Source organism: Microcaecilia unicolor, chromosome 11 (genome assembly GCF_901765095.1).
Source record: "Microcaecilia unicolor chromosome 11, aMicUni1.1, whole genome shotgun sequence".
Lineage (NCBI taxonomy): Eukaryota > Metazoa > Chordata > Amphibia > Gymnophiona > Siphonopidae > Microcaecilia > Microcaecilia unicolor.
Window position 1 is genome coordinate 34,593,149 of NC_044041.1, and position 18,552 is coordinate 34,611,700.

The following is an 18,552-nucleotide window of genomic DNA, read 5'->3' on the forward strand; positions in this document are numbered from 1 at the left end:
ACGAAAGAACGAACTTCCGCTCATTTCTGAAGACCCATCTCTTTAATAAAGTGTACCACAAAGATCAACCAATGTGAATATGCACAACTCGCCCATCTATATTCAGAATTGTCTCTTAATATCTGCTTGTATACTAATACTTTGTATTATCATCATGCTGACCAAGATCCTGCAATACTAAATGTTTATTTACTAACATTCTTCCACCACTCATGATGTATTGTAAGCCACTTTGAGCCTGCAAAGAGGTGGGATAAGGTGGGATACAAATGCAACAAATAAAATAAAATAAATAAAAAAATGTGAAAATATGGAAAAAATAAGTTTTTCACTAGTGAGGATCCTTGGGCTTCTGTGATTCAAACTGGCAGCCTCCTGACCTAAAGGCAGCGAGAATGCCACTGACCAGACTTTGGGGAAGTGAAACTTATCATCGTTTCTCCTTCAGAAGCCAACAAGTCTTTGAATAATGAAATTTAATCCCTTGCCCCTATAGACATAATGTTGCTAATCTTCACGCGCTCAGTGGTTATATTGTGAAGCTGAAGAAATCCTGTGTTCTCCCGGTATCGGTTGCGTCCCGAACTGACAATGGCAGGTGGCCCGTCGCCTTCTGAGTAGGACCACAGGTTGTGCAAAGAGACTCGCAGGAACATCTTCAATGCAGAAGCTGCTCTGACACATGGCGTGTCTTTAACCTTCCACATTACTTTGTCTCGCATGTCACCACAGAGTGACAAGTTGTTATTCAAGACAAGAGACAAGAGAATAGGGGGATGGTCTAGGTGGTGGTGAACTCACCTAGCACTGCCAAAAGTGGTCATGAGTTTATTTATACACTTGCTTGGTGAAGTATTTATTGTCTGGGTACACAGGGACCCTGAGCACATTGGCTGAGACTCCTCTTGCAGCAACATCTAGATTCTACCAAGTTAGCTCCACAATGGTGAGTAATGTGTGAAAAGGATAAGAAACTAAGATGTCAACTAGTTTTTCTTATATGTGTAGGTTGAATGGTATATTTTACATCATAAATAGCACAAAAAAAACCTCAGCAAACAATGGTGATATGCCAGGAGATAACTGCATTATCACTAAAGATTTCACGAGTGCATTCAGATTTTTGAATGCATTTAACACGAGGAGCAGAGTTCGAAAGTCATTGCATACTAAAAAGATGGCCTGAGATTTGCCATCCCGCAATGCAGCTTTAGGGAAGGCATCCTCAGGAATCAGAAAATAATGCACCTCGATTGCATTTTCAACTCTGTGTGCATTACTTTCCCTGAGAAGTGCTCGTGAAAAAGCAAATGTGAAGTTTAATAGTAAAAGTGGAAATCTGTGCGTAGTGCATGGGTAAAAAAGGACCTGTGGATTATGTCTCAGTGTGAACCGTTTGAAATTATCCCCATAAAACCTTAAGTGGAGCAGAGATGAGAGGAGGGGGCAGAGGTGAGGGGAGATGTTCTCTGTTCATGCAGAGCTATCTGCATGTTGACAGCTGCTACACAAATTGTGAAAGCTGTCTTGTCACAGTGCTGGTGAGATGCTTGGTGAAGAGACAAGGCAGTCGAGCACTTGATTTATTCTGCCTTGTGAAAATATAAGGGGTCCCTTTACTAAAGTGTGCTGAACAATGGCCTGCGGTAGTGCAGACACGTGTTTTGGGCGCGCGCATAATTATTTTTCAGCGCACCTACAAAAAATGCCTTTTTTTTGCCAAAAACGGACGTGGGCAAAATCAAAATTGCCACGCGTCCATTTTGGGTCCAAGACCTTACTGTCAGCTATTGACCTAGCGGTAAAGAATCCAGGTGGTAATGACCTACGCTCGCCAAATGCCACTTGGCACGTGTCCGTTACATGCACCCGAAATTAAAAATAATTTTTCAGATGCGCATATCAGACACACGGCAAAAATGAAATTAGCGCAAGAGCCACGCAGTAGTCGGGCGGCAACTCTATTTTGGCATGCATTGGGTGGCGTAGACGCTTACGCAGCTTAGTAAAAGGGCCCCTAAGACTTGTGTTCTGGTGATAACTCCCTTGAACCTGGGCCAAGATTAGTAACAGGTGTTTGGCAGGTACCATAGTAAAGATTGTTCTCCCTCCTTTAAGAAACTGATAACTTTCTGCTTCGATTATATCAAGGCACCCAAGAAGGCCAAGAAGAGAGTAGAGGGAGCTAACTCCAACGTGTTTTCCATGTTTGAGCAGACGCAAATCCAGGAATTCAAGGAAGTAAGTTGACACAATTACTATAGAGGGTCACAGGGGAAAATAGTGAGACACTTTTGAAAGAACTACTGGATCAGTATCTATGAACTGCTTGTAACATTTGTTTGTTTATTTATTTATTTATCGGATTGTATTAACTGCCTTTATGAAGAGATTCACTGAACTTACCATGAACAAGTTCTGTCCTTGGGTCAGAAACAGGTCAGGTTTCCAATGCATCCCTAATGAATATATGTGAAATAGATTTTTCATGTATATTAGGGATACCCTCAATGGTGGGAAATACAGTGGACGTAGCAGGCATGCAAGTCCCTGCGTATTCATTACAGATATCCTGAAGACCTCATCTGTACCCAGCCCTCAAAGGACTGAACATGTGCAGCAGTGGTGTAGACACAGGTGGGCCTGGGTGGGCTGGGACCCATCCGCTTAGGGCTCAGGCCCACCCAACAGCAGCACATATTTAGTGCTAGCTAGTGGGGATCCCAAGCTTTGCCAGCTGACGACCTCCCCCTGATGGTGCTGAAAACTCTGCTTTCCACTTCAGCAGTCTAAGCTTCCTAAGCTGCTGATACTGGCTTTATCGAATTCGGCGGGGGGGGGGGGGGAGAAGAACACTTGGTGCCCACCCACTTCTTGACAAGGTCCACCCAAAATCTGCTGCCTGGCTACGCCCCTGATGTGCAGATTTCACTGCTTCCAAAGGAAGGGGATTTTTTTTTCCCCTTGAACAATGAGTGATAGTTTACAATGTCTGCCACAGAATATTATGGGCTACAACCCGGTAAATATGGGTGCCGCAGGAAAAAGTACCAGGTCATAAACAGCAACCAATGCACAAAGGGGATCATATGCAAATGAGATGCAAGGATCCCCTTTCATGCATCGATCGCTGTTTGCGACTGGAAGCTGTCAAATCAATTAACAGCTTCCACCAAATCCCTGGTGGTCCAGTGGACTGCCTCCCAAACCCCCTCCCCCCAGCTCCCCCCTAGAACCAAAAAACTCTGGTGATCCAGTAGGCTGCCTCCTGACCCACCCCCGACACCCGATGCCCTCGCAACAAATCTCTAGTGGTCTAGTGACCCCCTCCCCTCCTCCCTCCCCCTTCTGTCTGTGTCTTGAAAATGATGGAGGCAGAAGGACAGGAGCAACACTTCCAACTCTCCTGTCTCTAGGCCCATCCTGCGCAAAATGGCAGCGCCCAGCCCTGTCTGATGCATTCAAGGTATGAATGGGGGGGGAGGGAGGAGGAGAGAGGAGGGGTCATTAGACCACCAGGATGATTCTTGCTTGGGGGGGATCGGGAGGGGGTTTGGGGGGGGTTCATAGTCCACTGGACCACCAGGGATTTGTTGTGAGAGGGTGTAGGCAGGTCAGGTCGAGGAGTTGGGAGGTGATTCACTGGACCACCAGGGTTTTTCGGTTCTGGTGGGAGTGGGGGGGGGGGGGTCAGGGTGCAGTCCACTGGGCCACCAGGGATTTTCTTGTTCTGGTGGGGGGTTGGGAGGCAATCCACTGGACCACCAAGAATTTTGTGGAAACTGTCAAATGCATTTGACAGCTTCCAGTTGCAGACAGTGATCGATGCACAAAAGGGTATCCATGCATGTGATTCCCTTTGTGCATTGGTTGCCGTTTGTGACCCAGTAATTTTTTCAGCAGCACCAATATTTACCAGGTGCCGCTGGGCATTGGCCCCTCAAAATGCTCATTTTAATACTAATGAGCTCCTTGTAATGCATTTGCATAGAGTTTTCAGTAGCTGCTAACGGGCACGTGTTAGAGCCAGGGAAGACCCTTTTGTGCATTACTGGCTAAATAACGTTTGTTTTAGACTGGCTACAACCAGTCTAAAGCAGACATTAAAAGCACGGTAAACTTTGGTGCATCAGGCCCTAAGGGAGGAAGTTATGAATGTGGACAACCGTTAAGATGGGTTATTTCACTGTTAATTCTGGTTATTAGTAACTAGGTCTCATTGTATAACATAGGACTTGTGTTAAAATAGAATGAGCTAGTGGTAAAATAACATGTTTTAACCAGTAGCGTAGCTACGTGGGGCCTGGGCCCCCGTAGATTTGGCCCTGGACCCCCCCTGCTGACGACCCTCTCGACCCCCCTCCAGCCGTCGCCGTCACCTGCCTTTGCTGGCGGGGGACCCCAACCCCTGCCAGCCGAGATCCTCTTCTTTCCGCAAAAGGCTTCCTTCTGTTTCTGACATCCTGCAGCTGATCTGCCAGGCTTTGTTCTGTGAGTCTGACGTCCTGCACGTACAACGTGCAGGACGTCAGAAACAGAAGGAAGCCTTTTGCGGAAAGAAGAGGACCTCGGCTGGCGGGGGTTGGGGTCCCCCGCCAGCAAAGGTAGGCGACAGCGGGTTGGCGGCGGAAGGGGGCGAGAGGGTCGGTGGCAATGGCGGGGGGGGGGGGGGGGGTGGCAATACAGTCACAAAAAAGAGGGAAATCAGCATACAAAAACAACCAGACAAACACAAAAAGCAAACACTGGGCCTTCAGGATTGGGAAAAATGTAATCTTTATTACAATGAAGACCCGACACGGGCCGTGTTTCGGCATACAAATGCCTGCATCAGGGGTGAAAAAACTCCTATAGGTCAGCTTATGGACTAGTAAGCAAGGATGTGAAAAGAACAATCAGGAAATATTCCCCGTTGTTGAAACAACTCGTATATGGTCAGAAAAACACCTTCAAAGTCGTAAATCGCCGACGTCCTCTCCATCCTGCTCCTGCTGTTACATGCATTGCTGAAGTCCTGCATGTACAACGTGCAGGACGTCAGCAATGCATGCAACAGGAGCAGGAGCAGGTTGGAGAGGACATCAGCTGGCGGGGAATGGGGTCCCCCGCCAGCAAAAGTGAAGGTAGGCGGCGGCGGGGGAGGGTTCGCAGCAGGAGGGGGGGCGGCAAAGACGTGGGGGGGGCGGCAATAGCGGCGGGGGGGGGGCGGTGCCGGGGGGAGGGCTAAAATGTGCCCCCTCCCCTCAGGCTCTGGACCCCCCTCCCATGGAAGTCTGGCTACGCCCTTGCTTATAGGTCTGGTGAGCAGTGGTGTAGGGGGTTGCCTACATCGTCACCTTCAAAGACTGTCCCCACTTATGCACATAGAGGCAATTCTATAACTTGTTAGATGAGGAAAGAGAGAGAGAGAACAAGGAGAACAAAGGCAAGTGCAGAAGGAAGAAGGGACGAGGGAAGTGAGTGGGTGAGAAAGCCAGCACGATTAGAGAGAGGGAGCGAACAAACTGCAGGAGGAAGGGATGGGAGATGAAGCAAGGAGAGGAAAAGGGAGAGAAATCAAATACGTTTGAAGACCTTCTGTGATACCTCTGTGCATTTTTGTGTCCTGTTTATTACAAAGGAAGCAAAGAATCCAGGGTTCAAATCCTGCATCTTCTACCGACACTTGTTACCTCCACATGACCCACCATCGTCTTGGGTACAAAGGCTTAGCTTGTAAGTCCGCTCGACTGTTCCAGCCTGTAACTTACTATGGGCTCAGATTTAGAAAGGCAGGTAATCAAATCTAAAATCCAAATGAAAAGATACAACTAGTTCAGAATACAGTGGCACAGCTGACAGTGGGAGCAGCTGAGTGGAATTCCAACTCATTTGCCTGATTTCCAAAGTATTTGGCAAGTCAGCCGCATAGTCATGAATCGGTTCAGCTGTTACACTCTTCCCGATCAGCCATCTTGAATCTGCTCTCAAAATCTGTGATTCATCCTTTCTCTACAAGGGCCAAAGCATTCAGTTATACCAGCCCAAGTCTTTGGATTCAAACAGCGTCAGAGTTATGGAAAGAGCAACTATTTTTTAGAAAGAAGCTTAGAACTTGATATTTTTCCTGTGGTTTTTTTCTTTTGGGGGGGGGAGGGGAAGGTAAAAAGGCCGAGAGAGAATATGGGAGTGCAGACAGTTTCTAAGTCTAGGACTAGGGGGCATGCGATGAAACTACAGTGTAGTAAATTTAAAACAAATAGGAGAAAATTGTTCTTCACTCAACGCATAATTAAACTCTGGAATTCGTTGCCGGAGAACGTAGTGAAGGCGGTTAGCTTGGCAGAGTTTAAAAAGGGGTTGGACGGTTTCCTAAAGGACAAGTCCATAGACCGCTACTAAATGGACTTGGGAAAAATCCACAATTTCGAGAATAACATGTATAAAATGTTTGTAAGTTTGGGTAACTTGCCAGGTGCCCTTGACCTGGATTGGCCGCTGTCAGGGACAGGATGCTGGGCTTGATGGACCCTTGGTCTTTTCCCAGTGTGGCATTACTTATGTAAGTCTCTGGTGGGACCCCACTTAGGGCCTCTTTTATCAATCCAAGCCAGCAGCTCCAGTGCATTAATGTCGACAAAGCCCAGTTATTTTGAACGAGCTCCATCAGCATTGCAGCACGGGAATCACTAGCGCGGCTTGATAAAAAAGGTCCTTAGGGTACTGTGTACAATTCTGGAGATCACACCGTAAAAAGTGTTCTTTGTCATAAAGTGTAGGGGGACAGACTTAAAGACCTTTGGAAGAAAGGTGGGAGAGGGAGATATGATAAACACATTATGGCAAAGGAGGCGAGTTGAGGGGGCATAGGATGAAGATGGAAGGGATGGGACAGGAGTAATCTAAGGCAATATTTCTCGATGGAAAGGGAGAAGGATGCGCGGAATGGCCTCCTAGTGGAGATGGTGGAAATGAAGACTATATCCGAATTTAAGAATGGGACACGTACGTAAGACCTCCAAGGGACAGGAAAGGATAGTAGATGGTATGGATGGGCAGACTAGCTAGGCCATATGGTCTATATCTGGCATCAGTGGGTGGTGACCCTCCTTCTTGCCCAGGGTAGCGATCACTTTGTCCGGGACAGTCCTGGCTCTCACACTGAAGTTTTATTGTCAAAGTGGCAGAATATAAAGTTTAATAAGTCAAATCATAGTAACATACATAGAGGGGCATAACCGAACAGAAACGCCTATCTCCATGGGCGTTTATCTCCGAGAACGGGTCCGTGAAGGGGCGGACCGAATCGTATTTTTGAAAAAACATGGACGTTTATCTTTTTTTGAGCTGGGCGTTTTTGTTTTTCAGCGATAATGGAAACCGAAAACGCCCAGCTCAAAAACGAATAACTCCAAGACATTTATTCGTGGGAGGGGCCAGGATTCGTACTGCACCGGTCCACCTCACATGCCAGGACACCAACCGGGCACCCTAGGGGGCACTTTTACAAAAAAAAAAAAAAGGTAAAACAGCTCCCAGGTGCATAGCACCCTTCCCTTGGGTGTTGAGCCCCCAAAATCCCCCTCAAAACCCACTGCCCACAAGTCTACACCATTACTATAGCCCTAAGGGGTGAAGGGGGGCACCTACACGTGGGTACAGTGGGTTTGGGGGGCGGTTTGGAGGGCTCCCATTTACCAGCACAAGTGTAACAGGTGGGGGGGGGGGGGATGAGCCTGGGTCCACCTGCCTGAAGTCCACTGCTCCAGTGACCTGCATACTGCTGCCAGGGAGGTGGGTTTGACATTTGAGGGTGAAAATAAAAAGTTGTGAAACGGCTTATTTTGTGGTGGGAGGGGGTTCGTGACCACTGGGGGAGTCAGGGGAGGTCATCCCCGATTCCCTCCAGTGGTCATCTGGTCATTTAGGGCACTTTTTGGGGCCTTATTCGTGGAAAAACAGGGTCCAGGAAAAGTGCCCTAAATTCTCGCTAAAAACGCATATTTGTTTTCCATTATCGGCGAAAGGCGCCCATCTCTGATCGGCAGATAACCACGCCCCAGTTCCGCCTTCACCACACCTCCGACACACCCCCATCAACGTTGTCCGCATCCGCGACGGAGTGCAGTTGAAAATGTCCAAATTCGGCTTTTGATTATACCGCTTTATTCGTTTTTGGGAGATAAACGTCTATCTCCCGATTTGGGTCACAATATAGGCGTTTTTCTCGTTCGATTATAAGCAGGATAGTAACATAGTAGATGACGGCAGAAAAAGACCTGCCCGGTCCATCCAGTCTGCTTAACAAGATAACTCATATTTGCTACTTTTTGTGTATACCCTACTTTGATTTGTACCTATGCTCTTCAGGGCACAGACCGTATAAGTCTGCCCAGCACTATCCCCGCCTCCCAACCACCAGCCCCTCCTCCCAACCACCAGCTCTGGCACAGACCGTATAAGTCTGCCCAGCACTATCCTCACCTCCCAACCACCAGCCCTGCCTCCCAACCACCGGCTTCTTGCTTTTCAAAGCTGCTCCTCCTGCCACCAGTGCCTCTCCTTCCCACATGATTCAGACAAGCGGTTATTTGAATTGTGCATGAAGGAGCAGGTTAAAGAATCATTGAGGTACTGGGTCTGCTTTTCTATCTACCAGGCTTGTTCTAGCACGGCTGAGCTGAAATGCAGGGGTTAGAGGCCATGTGACATGCGAGATCAGCAGACAGGATACAGAAGGTGATAGATACCTTTGATACCTGGCATAACATAACTGGCAAAACCAAAACCAGAAGAGAATTGAAATGAGTGGAACAGACACAAAGCACGGTGGGAAGCATGGATGGGGACAATGAGTACAAGAAATAGGGAAGGAGGCTTGGGTGCTCAGCATATAGAAATTTAGAGGGCTGAAGAGGGAAGAATACAAACCAGTGAGAGAAAGTGGTGACATGACTGGACTACAGTACAGGGCCGCCGAGAGACTGGGCCAGGCCCGGGACGAGGCCGCCCCCGGGCCCCCCACCCCCACCCGAGGTCGCCGGGCCCTCTCTGCACTGACCTTAAGCGCCTCACCTTCGAAAGCGCAGCAACAAGCAGCGGCAGACCACCCTCGCGGAAGTTACGTCAGGCAAGGGCGGGACACGGAAGGAAGGAGTGGTCTGCTGCTGCTTGCTGCGCTTTCGAAGGTGAGGCGCTTAAGTTCAATGCCAGGGAGTGACGGAGGGCAGGCGGGCTGGACTGCGGCAGCGGCGCCGGGCCCCCCCTGGAGGCCCGGGGAATTTTGTCCCCCCTGTCCCCCCCTCTCGGCGGCCCTGCTACAGTACACTGTGTGGAGTAGCCACTGGTACAACCTTAATGGAGGTGAAGCTATAGCCCATTGTGTGATTTTCTTTTTGGTAGGCAACATGTGCCAGTCTTTATTTGCATTGGGTTACCAGTATGATTGTGATAACTAAACTTATAGCAGTGGTGAAACTAGATGCCTAATTTCAGGTGGGCCTGAGCTGAAGGTGGGTGGGAACGAAATTCCCCCCCCCCCAGCTCCCGTTCTCTGCCCCTCAAAATATAAATACCTGAGCTGGCAGAGATCCCAAGCCCTGCCAGCTGAAGACCTCTTCTCCCTTCAGCAGCCAGAGCTCTTCCACATGGCAGTCAGTGGCAATATTCCTGGGCCTGCCACCTCAGCAGGCCGCAGATGCTCAGTGTTTATCCATGTGCAGAACTGAGTGTGTGTGGGGGAGCTGTGTTGGTATCAGCATCGCTTTAGGACATGCTGCCGACTGCTGCTTGGAAGAGCTCTGGCTGCCGAAGGGGGAAGAGGTCTTCAACTGGCAGGGCTTGGGGATACCAGCCATCCGAAACAAAAGTGCCACAATTTTGGGTGGGCCCTGAATCCAAATTAGGTGGGCCCTAGCCCACCCAGGCCCACTCTCTTAAAAAAAAATTTTTTTTTACTGATTATCAATTCACTAAAGAATTTATTTTATAATTCTTTTAATTGCCCATAGGGCGTTTTATGAGAGAATCCCCACTTATTTGAGTACTCTTGCAATTCCCTATACTCCTACAAGAAATGTTGAGGTCTCTTCAGGATTTTAGAATGGTCCTTCCTCATGCAACAAGTGCACATTGGGAATCCACCCGTACCAGTGCATTTGCATGGTTAGCCCTTTCATTGTGGAATAACTTACCTAAATCTTTCCGGGCTGAAATGTCTTTTTAAAAAGTTTAAAATTCTATTAAAAACTCATTTTTTCACTCTGGAATTGAAAATCTATTAGTACCTTTGGGAAACACATTGTAGTAATATATTTTTATGTTATATTTCATGTTGTATTTTATTTTATGATTATGATTTGGGTTTTTTCCTCTCTTTTTTGGAATGCATGAGATAGGTCTATCCTTTTTTATGGAGTTCTTTCCTTAATTGATTTTATATTTGTTTGTAAAACGCTCTAATCCACAAAGACTGAGCGGTATATTAAATTTTATTAAACTGTAACTGTATGCTACTGATTTATAGACTCTCTTAGATCTCAGAAAACTGCATTTTTTAAAGTTAAACTGTACCATTTTTCTCAGAAGAAACTCCCCCCAAATTTGTTCTCTCACTGAGTTTATACTATTTTTTTCACAGAAATAGTTTAGAGGATACAAGGGAAGGGGAGAGCAAGAAGACAGAACATAGGACAGAGCTTAAGGGAAACCTGATACGAGAGCGAGTGGGGGAAGAGCATCTTTTTATCAGATTTGCAAAGGGCTCTTATGCCACTGCAGCTCAATTTGAAAAACTACATTGAATCCTTAAATTACATGAGGCTCATTTGTCTTACTCATATCATACAGGCATTCACCATCATGGATCAGAACAGAGATGGGTTTATTGACAAGGAAGATCTGAGGGATACTTTTGCAGCACTTGGTAGGTCTTTCTGCTTAGAAAACAGTTATCGCTTTTAAGCAGAATGTTGTGCTAGAAAATCCAATATTGCTTTTTATTATCTGGAACATCTAATGAGACCTTTTATGGCTCCATTTCATATTGCACACTAGGACTGTCATAAACCCCCTGAATGAGGTGAATCAGGGTTCCTAGAAACAGTGACGATGATGGTAGCTAAGGGACCTGGAGTCTGTCTAATCCACCCATTGTCCTAAGAGGCAGAATAGCTCCTCCTGGCAGGTCTCCTAACCTGAAGGTCATGTTCAAAGCTGGCTGGTGGTTGATAGCCATTACCTCTGGGGAAAAAATGCCTAAAGTTTTATTCTTTTGTTTTGAAATGCTATAGGCCCCATTCGAGCTCTGGTTTTTCTTTCACTTCTTTGTAGCTAAGGATCCTTCATGCTTTCCACAGGCTTTCTTGACAGCTTGGATTGGCAGACTGCCCAATATCAGCAAAAGACCTCTGTATATTTCCTTTGCCTTTTCATATGCTAATCAATGAGCTAAGACTGGAAATTCATCTAAGTGTTTTGCTTTGGATGGGGTGTCTAATGATTATAGCCTTGTTTTGAAATTTGTGGTACTCTGGGAACTTCAAGACCTATATATGGATTGGTTCTTGCAGAAGCAGAGAGATTTGCTTTGATCCCTACTAGCTGAGTCTTGAAATGAATGTTCCATGTTATGGACAAGAACCCTGGGGAACCAGCATGAAAACAGAAGGGCTGCATATGCTTCTCTATTAATTTGCAAGTCTGTGACTGGATTTTCCTAGTCAGGGCTCTGAGTACTCATGACCCATATAGGTGAGTTATACTCACGGGTCTTGTATAACGCCCACTCTAAATTTAGATCCATATTTTTCTGGTGGAAAGTCAGGATCACAGCCCTCAAAATACTTCAGAATGGGAGTTAACCAAAGCAGACAAGACTGGACCAGTCTGTCTCTGGTGACCTCATGGAACCATATTTTCTTCCTCAGCTGCACTGAAGGGTCTACAGTCCATGAAATAAGGTGCAGAGATTCTGCTTTAACGTAGATCTTATTGTCACAGTTTGATAAAATACCATCCTTGGGACAACATCTGTATTATAGCAGGACTAAGGATTGCAATCCTAATTTTAAAAAGCATTTAACCTGTTTTTGCTACATGAAGTTTGGGAGACCTACTCCTTGACTGTTCCTGGAGTGATTCAGCTGCATGTTTACCTGCAGCCCTATAAAGGGTGGAATTCAATTAATGGTGGCCAAAGTTAGACGCTGGAATGATCCACTCTAAACTAGTATTTTATAAAGGGTGCCGTACGTTGAATGCCATATATAGAATTCTAGCTTAGGGGACCTTTTACTAATGCAGCGTGTGCCAAATCGACACTACCGCCGGGGTAAGAAGGGCACCCGGTGGTAATTTCAAAGTGGCAGTCCAAAATAGAAATAAAAAAAGTGAGGAAAAACCAAGTGAGGATACCAAAAAAACACTTTATTGTATTAAAAAACGACCCGACACGGCCGTGTTTCGGCCCTAAGGTCTGCCTCAGGGGTCTTGAACAATCTCGGATGATCTAGTGTATGAACATGTGTATATGAGTCCAAAATAGAAACTGGCATTGTTCCCTCTAACCGAGCAGGTGTCCTCCAATTCAAGGAGGTTAGATTGAGACCAAGAGACAGTGCGAGGCTATCTAGCCCATTATATGGGTTGAGCCAGTAGGCGGAGTCAAAAGTACACCCAAAAGAAATAATGGACTGACTATGCATGGTCCATCTGTTCCAGTTGGATAGGCAGTGCCTTAAAAGGTTGAGGACAAAAGATTTTTTTTGTACTTATTTGACAACTTTTTAATTTATTTGAAAGCGTCCCATATGTAGATATAAATATCATGAAATCAAAACTAAATATCACTAAAACAGTTTCGAAAATTATTGTAGCTGGTGGAAACAGCACTAATAAAGGCTTTATTTTGTGCTCATTTTCCTACACTATTCTATACAATACAGTAATACCTGGCCAAATTTCAGTGAGGATATCCTGTTTACAGATGGCTTCATCTTAACTGTTGTTGTAATCTGCCTTGGGAAGCCTGGTGTTATAAAGATTGGAAGTAAAATTAAACTCTCTTTTCATTGGGGCACATGGAATCACATCTTCACCTAATCTCTTTTGTACAAATTGATTATTCTGTTTTGAGCATGTTTCAGGGACATTTGGTTTTCATAAGTCAAAATAATAAAAATAAATATTTTCTTTCATGCAGATCTCTCATTTGTTTAAATATAACTAAATGGGCTATAAACCCCTAATGCAGTCCATTAGTTTTCTTATATTTTGTCCTTGTGATGACTTATACTGTGCCCAAACTTGAAATACAGTGAGATAGAATAATAGAATTCAGTAGCATCCAAAACTTATGAATTAACATTATAGTTGTGTTCGCATTTGGGTAATAACTGAGAAAACGCTATTGAAAACTAACTTGAAGAAGAAATAAATATATATCACAGATCTGGAAAATGTTGGCATATTTAGACAGACTCTGGACTTCTGCATGAAGGTAGCTCTGCCCTCATTATTTAATATCTTTCTTCTAAATAGTAGTAATAAACAATATTAAGTGCATTTTTATAATATACCACTGCATTCCACAAAACAAAAGGAGCAAGTTCCCATATTCCATCTTTCTCTTTTGGGGCCATGTTTACTAAGCTGCGCTGTAGGCGCACTAACTTTTTAGTTTGCGCTAACAATAGAGACACCCGTTATATTCCCATGGGTGTCTCTAGCATTAGCGCGTGCTAATTTTTAGCACATGCTAAAAAATTTGTGCGCCTATAGCACGGCTTAGTAAACAGGACCTTTGATCTAGGCATAGGAAAAAAAAAGATTTTAAATGCTCCCAGGTTTCAACCTAATTCATGTTTAATGTGGGACATAACTGCCATAAATAAATAAATAGAAACTCTGAATGTTGAGCACCTGATGTCTGTTTTAGTGGCCCTTTACCAGGAGCAAAAAAATCTCTACATGAATATAACACATGCTAGAGAGTTCCTTTTAATCAGCCCCTCCAAATGACACACTGATTAATTATGATTTGTAACAAATTACTATTCTACCTATGAAAAGTTATTCCGTTATTATACTTCCTCTGGGTACATCCGTATGCTGCACAAGCTGACATGTTTGAAAATATAAGTGAGATTAAATAAAAATGCTACCAACAATAAAGAACGACAACGTGGATGCGGCAGCTCATAGGTTTGTACTACTACTACTACTACTTAGCATTTCTATATGCTTTGCTCTGAGTATATGCAAAACGACGGCTGCACGAGGAAGGGGAAACACAGACTAACCTAAGTGGCTTCAACTTTTTGACATCATACCGACTCCGGTTCTCAGTCAAACCTCCTTGCTCCAATTGCACTGCTGTCAGTGTGTGTGTGGGGGGATGCTTCAATATGGTATTTTCAATCCAGTGGCGTAGCTACTGGGGGCCTGGGCCTTCCAAATTGGATCCGGGGCCCCTGGTTTGGCTGGCGGGGGTCCCCAACCCCCACCAGCTGAAGCCTTTCTCCAGCGCTGTTCTCTGCGCATTGCCTGCCCTGCTTCCTGTCACGTCACATGCATGCTCGGTTTCAGTGAAACTGAGCAAAGTCGCGAATGCTCAGTTTCTCTGAAACCGAGCATGCATGTGACGTGAGAGGAAGCAGGGCAGGCAATGCGCAGAGAAGAGCGCTGGAGAAAGACTTCAACTGGTGGGGGTTGGGGACCTCCGCCAGCAGCCAAGGTATGTGGGGTTGCAGCAGGGCAGGGGTTGTGGCAGAGAAGCAGGCCAAACTGTGCCCCCCTCCCCCCACTTTGGACTCCAGACCCCCCCCCAAACGTTGAGGTCTGGCTGTGCCCCTGTTTCAATCATTACGGTCGAGCAGGTTCCCTGAAGTCCTGCAGAGTGAAACAGCACCCTCCACTGGCAGGTCTGTAGGTGGAGGACTCCTGCTCAGCTTAGAGGGAACAGAGGAAACGAGCTGGTCAATATTCAGCAGTGGTAGTCATTGAAGTTTTTGAATTGCTGGCTGTGGCATATAAAAAAATACATATAATCAGCGCTACATATGCCAGTCTTTGGTGCCAAATATTCATATTCAGCACTGATGGTTGGCCACTATCCATATAGCAGTGATATTCCGCCACTATACAGATAGCAGTCAATATTCAGCCAGCAGTGATCAGTGTTTTTAAAAATGCTAATCGGCTAAATTAGCCCAGGATATTCAGTGTCAGGTCATGTTAGGGCACCAGCATTGAATATGTCATGGCTACTGATTCTTATGCGAGTCCAGGCTGAATAGCGACCGAGACCCACACAAGAGGATATGAGGTCCCCACCTTAACATGACCTAATCCCCCACTCAACCCCCCACCACAAGACTCAATCCTCCCTCCTGACCCAACTATAACAGCACCCCCCCTCCCCCATCACAACCTGATCCCCCTCCAACGAGAGATGCTCCGTCTTCACATCCCAGTCAGCCCCTGATCATCCCTGGTGGTCCAATGGAGTGATCAGGGCAGGATCAAATCCCACTCGACCTGTTGCAAAATGGCTACCATAACCTCTAGTGGTAGTCTCATGGTATGTGCTAATTTCTCAGAAGAAAAAGTGCAAAATTTTCAAACAGCAACTACTGTATTAAAACCATCAATATAGCTGATGTTTGAAAATTCCACCCACCCCCCTCCCCTCAAAAAAATTTTAATTTGGACTTTACTCATGACATATTTACTACAAGTTGCTTCCCTGCTTGGCCATTTTACATGCCTGTCCATCGTATCCTCAGCATGTTAAGCAACTGGGAAAGTGCAGGATGACATCGTTGAAGAATCCTGATTTATTCATGATTCTTCTTTTGCTTTTGTGGCTTAGGACGTTTGAATGTGAAGAATGAAGAACTGGACGAAATGCTGAAGGAAGCTCCTGGACCAATTAATTTTACTGTATTCCTTACCATGTTTGGAGAGAAACTCAAGGGTATGAGAGAGAGAAAATAAATAGTTCCCCACAGTATGACCTTAGTAACCTTCACAACTTACCACTAACAGTCTTGTTTCATGTTTCAGGGGCCGATCCCGAGGAGACAATTTTGAATGCATTTAAAGTGTTTGACCCTGAAGGCAAGGGAGTTCTGAAATGTGATTAGTAAGTACAAACCATTTACGGATGACTTGCGTTTTATAGAACTGATCTTTCTTTCCTGCTCTCAAAGTCTTTTATTTTATTCTATTATTATTGCTTTTCAGTGTTCGAGAAGTGCTAATGACCCAGGCTGAAAGGTTTTCAAAGGAAGAGGTATGATGTCTTTTTTTTTTACATTTGGGGTTTCCAGCTCTTGAAATGATAGAGAGGGAATCAAAGAAATCAAATGCCCCTCTGCAATTGGCCAAATTACTGAAAGATCATTCTTCTTTTTCCAAAAAAAACCCCCCAAAAAACTCCAAACAGCTCAAAACACAGCAGCCAGGTTCACATACAAAATCTCTCGCTTTGAAAGTGTCTCCCCTTTATTAATCAAATTACACTGGCTTTCCATCAAAGCGAGAATCTCCTTCAAATTATATACCTTTATCTTTCAAATGCTGAATGTTACGGCTCCAGACTATGTGGTACCATTAATAAACCTCAAAGAAACACTAAATATGAGGCAAGAACTATCTGAGACTACACCTCCCAAATTGCAAAAATTAATCTACAGAACTGTCCACTCTGCAGACTTCACTGACCTAGGAACCAAATGGTGGAAACTCCTTACCACCCAAAATAAGAAATATACTAGATTCTGCAAAATCCTCAAATTCTTCCTATTCAAACAAACCCTCACAAAGCACAACCATATTTTTTATTTGTTTTTATTACGTTTGTACCCTGCGCTTTCCCACTCATGGCAAGCTCAATGCAGCTTACATGGGGCAATGGAGGGTTAAGTGACTTGCCCAGAGTCACAAGGAGCTGCCTGTGCCTGAAGTGGGAATCCAACTCAGCTCCTCAGGACCAAAGTCCACCACCCTAACCACTAGGCCACTCCTCCACTGTTGCTACTATTTGAGATTCTACATGGATCACCAATGTGGCCACGCAGGCTTCTACATGGAATGTTGCTAGTGGAATAGCAACATTCCATGTAGAATCTCCAATAGTATCTATTTTATTTTTGGTTCAGTTGTACCCTGCGCTTTCCCACTCATGGCAGGCTCAATGCGGCTTACATGGGGCAATGGAGGGTTAAGTGACTTGCCCAGAGTCACAAGGAGCTGCCTGGGCCTGAAGTGGGAATCCAACTCAGCTCCTCAGGACCAAAGTTCACCACCCTAACCACTAGGCCACTCCTCCACTCAAACAGTTAATTATTACCTGAATTGGTTATTGCTCTATTTACCATGAACCTTCTCTTTGCTTCATGTACAATTTCTCATTCATAATAGATTTTCTAAATGTTAATCTTCCATAGTTATCCCAGTATGTTTATGATACTGTATTGTAAAATTGGATTCTTACAACAAATTACTTTCTTATGCATTATCCTTTGTTACGTATCCAGTACTGTTTATTGTAAGCCACATTGAACTCAAACTTTGTTTGGGATAATGTGGGATATACATGTCCAAAAATAGCAGCTACATAGCATTTAAATTCCAGTAAGCACTGAAAAGAAAAAAAACAAAACAATGAGGGTGTATCTGAGGCAGCCCAAAATAGAAGTCTTCAGAGAACTGCGGTCTATACACCCTCGCATCTGTCTTTTTTCGGCTAATCCCGTATGGATTATAGGGGTGCCCAGCAGTCCAGAGCATTTCTTTGTCTTTTTTAGATGGCTTGTTCTGAATAATGATTACTCTGCTCTAATGCTTTCTTTCTGATTCTCTGTATGATGCAGGTTGACCAGATGTTTGCAGCTTTCCCCCCAGATGTTACTGGGCATCTGAATTACAAGAACCTTGCCCATATTATCACTCACGGGGAAGAGAAAGAGGAGTAAACGTTGTCATTTTCTCAGCTGCTTTCACCCACATCCTTTTCTTTCACTTCCTGCTCCTTCCCACTTGCTTGTCATTTTAGCTCTGTGGCTGTTTCTCCAGCACTAATGTTCTAATTGCTGGCAGTTCTTTCTGGGAATCCCACACAGTTCTGTTATCTACCAAAGGTACATGTTAGAAAGTACCTCAGATTTTTATGTAAATTGCTGTTCACTTTGCAAGAGGAACGCCCACATTTGTATGTACCATGTATAATATAAATTTTATATCGCTATCTGCTAGGTGTCATTTTTTTTCTCTGTTCCTGGGGCATAAGTCACAAAATAGCAATGATAGACCCCCCCCTCATGCTATCAATCTATGGTTATTCTTTATAATCAAGGTTAAAAACTAATCTATATAAAGAGGACCATTTTAAAATAGCCCACATAATTACACAGCAGTGCCGTAGCGAGGGTGGCTGCCACCCGGGGCAGTTCGCCGCTGTGCACCCTCCCCCCCCCCCGGAGTGCATTCTTACCAGTCGCGTAGGAAAGGGTGGCGGGCGAGAGGACCGGTCCGCCCCGAGTGCACGTCGCTGGGAGCTGCGTCGGCTCC

At 45.1% G+C, this 18,552-nt stretch overlaps 1 protein-coding gene across 1 annotated transcript; it reads left to right on the forward strand.

The window, feature by feature from the left end:
• The first annotated feature begins 875 nt into the window (after window positions 1–875).
• Window positions 876–18,229, forward strand: MYL2 (myosin light chain 2). The gene is made up of 7 exons (XM_030219489.1): window positions 876–946; window positions 2,152–2,241; window positions 10,828–10,903; window positions 15,851–15,955; window positions 16,045–16,123; window positions 16,225–16,273; window positions 17,856–18,229. The coding sequence occupies exons 1-7, from the start codon at window positions 944–946 to the stop codon at window positions 17,955–17,957; spliced, it is 504 nt and encodes a 167-aa protein (XP_030075349.1). The 5' UTR covers window positions 876–943; the 3' UTR covers window positions 17,958–18,229.
• Window positions 18,230–18,552: the final 323 nt, after the last annotated feature.

Coding starts and splice junctions, on each gene's coding strand:
- MYL2 (XM_030219489.1), top strand. Junction 15,956..16,044: donor GTTTGGAGAGAAACTCAAGG/GTATGAGAGAGA, acceptor TTCATGTTTCAG/GGGCCGATCCCGAGGAGACA. Junction 16,274..17,855: donor AAAGGTTTTCAAAGGAAGAG/GTATGATGTCTT, acceptor TGTATGATGCAG/GTTGACCAGATGTTTGCAGC.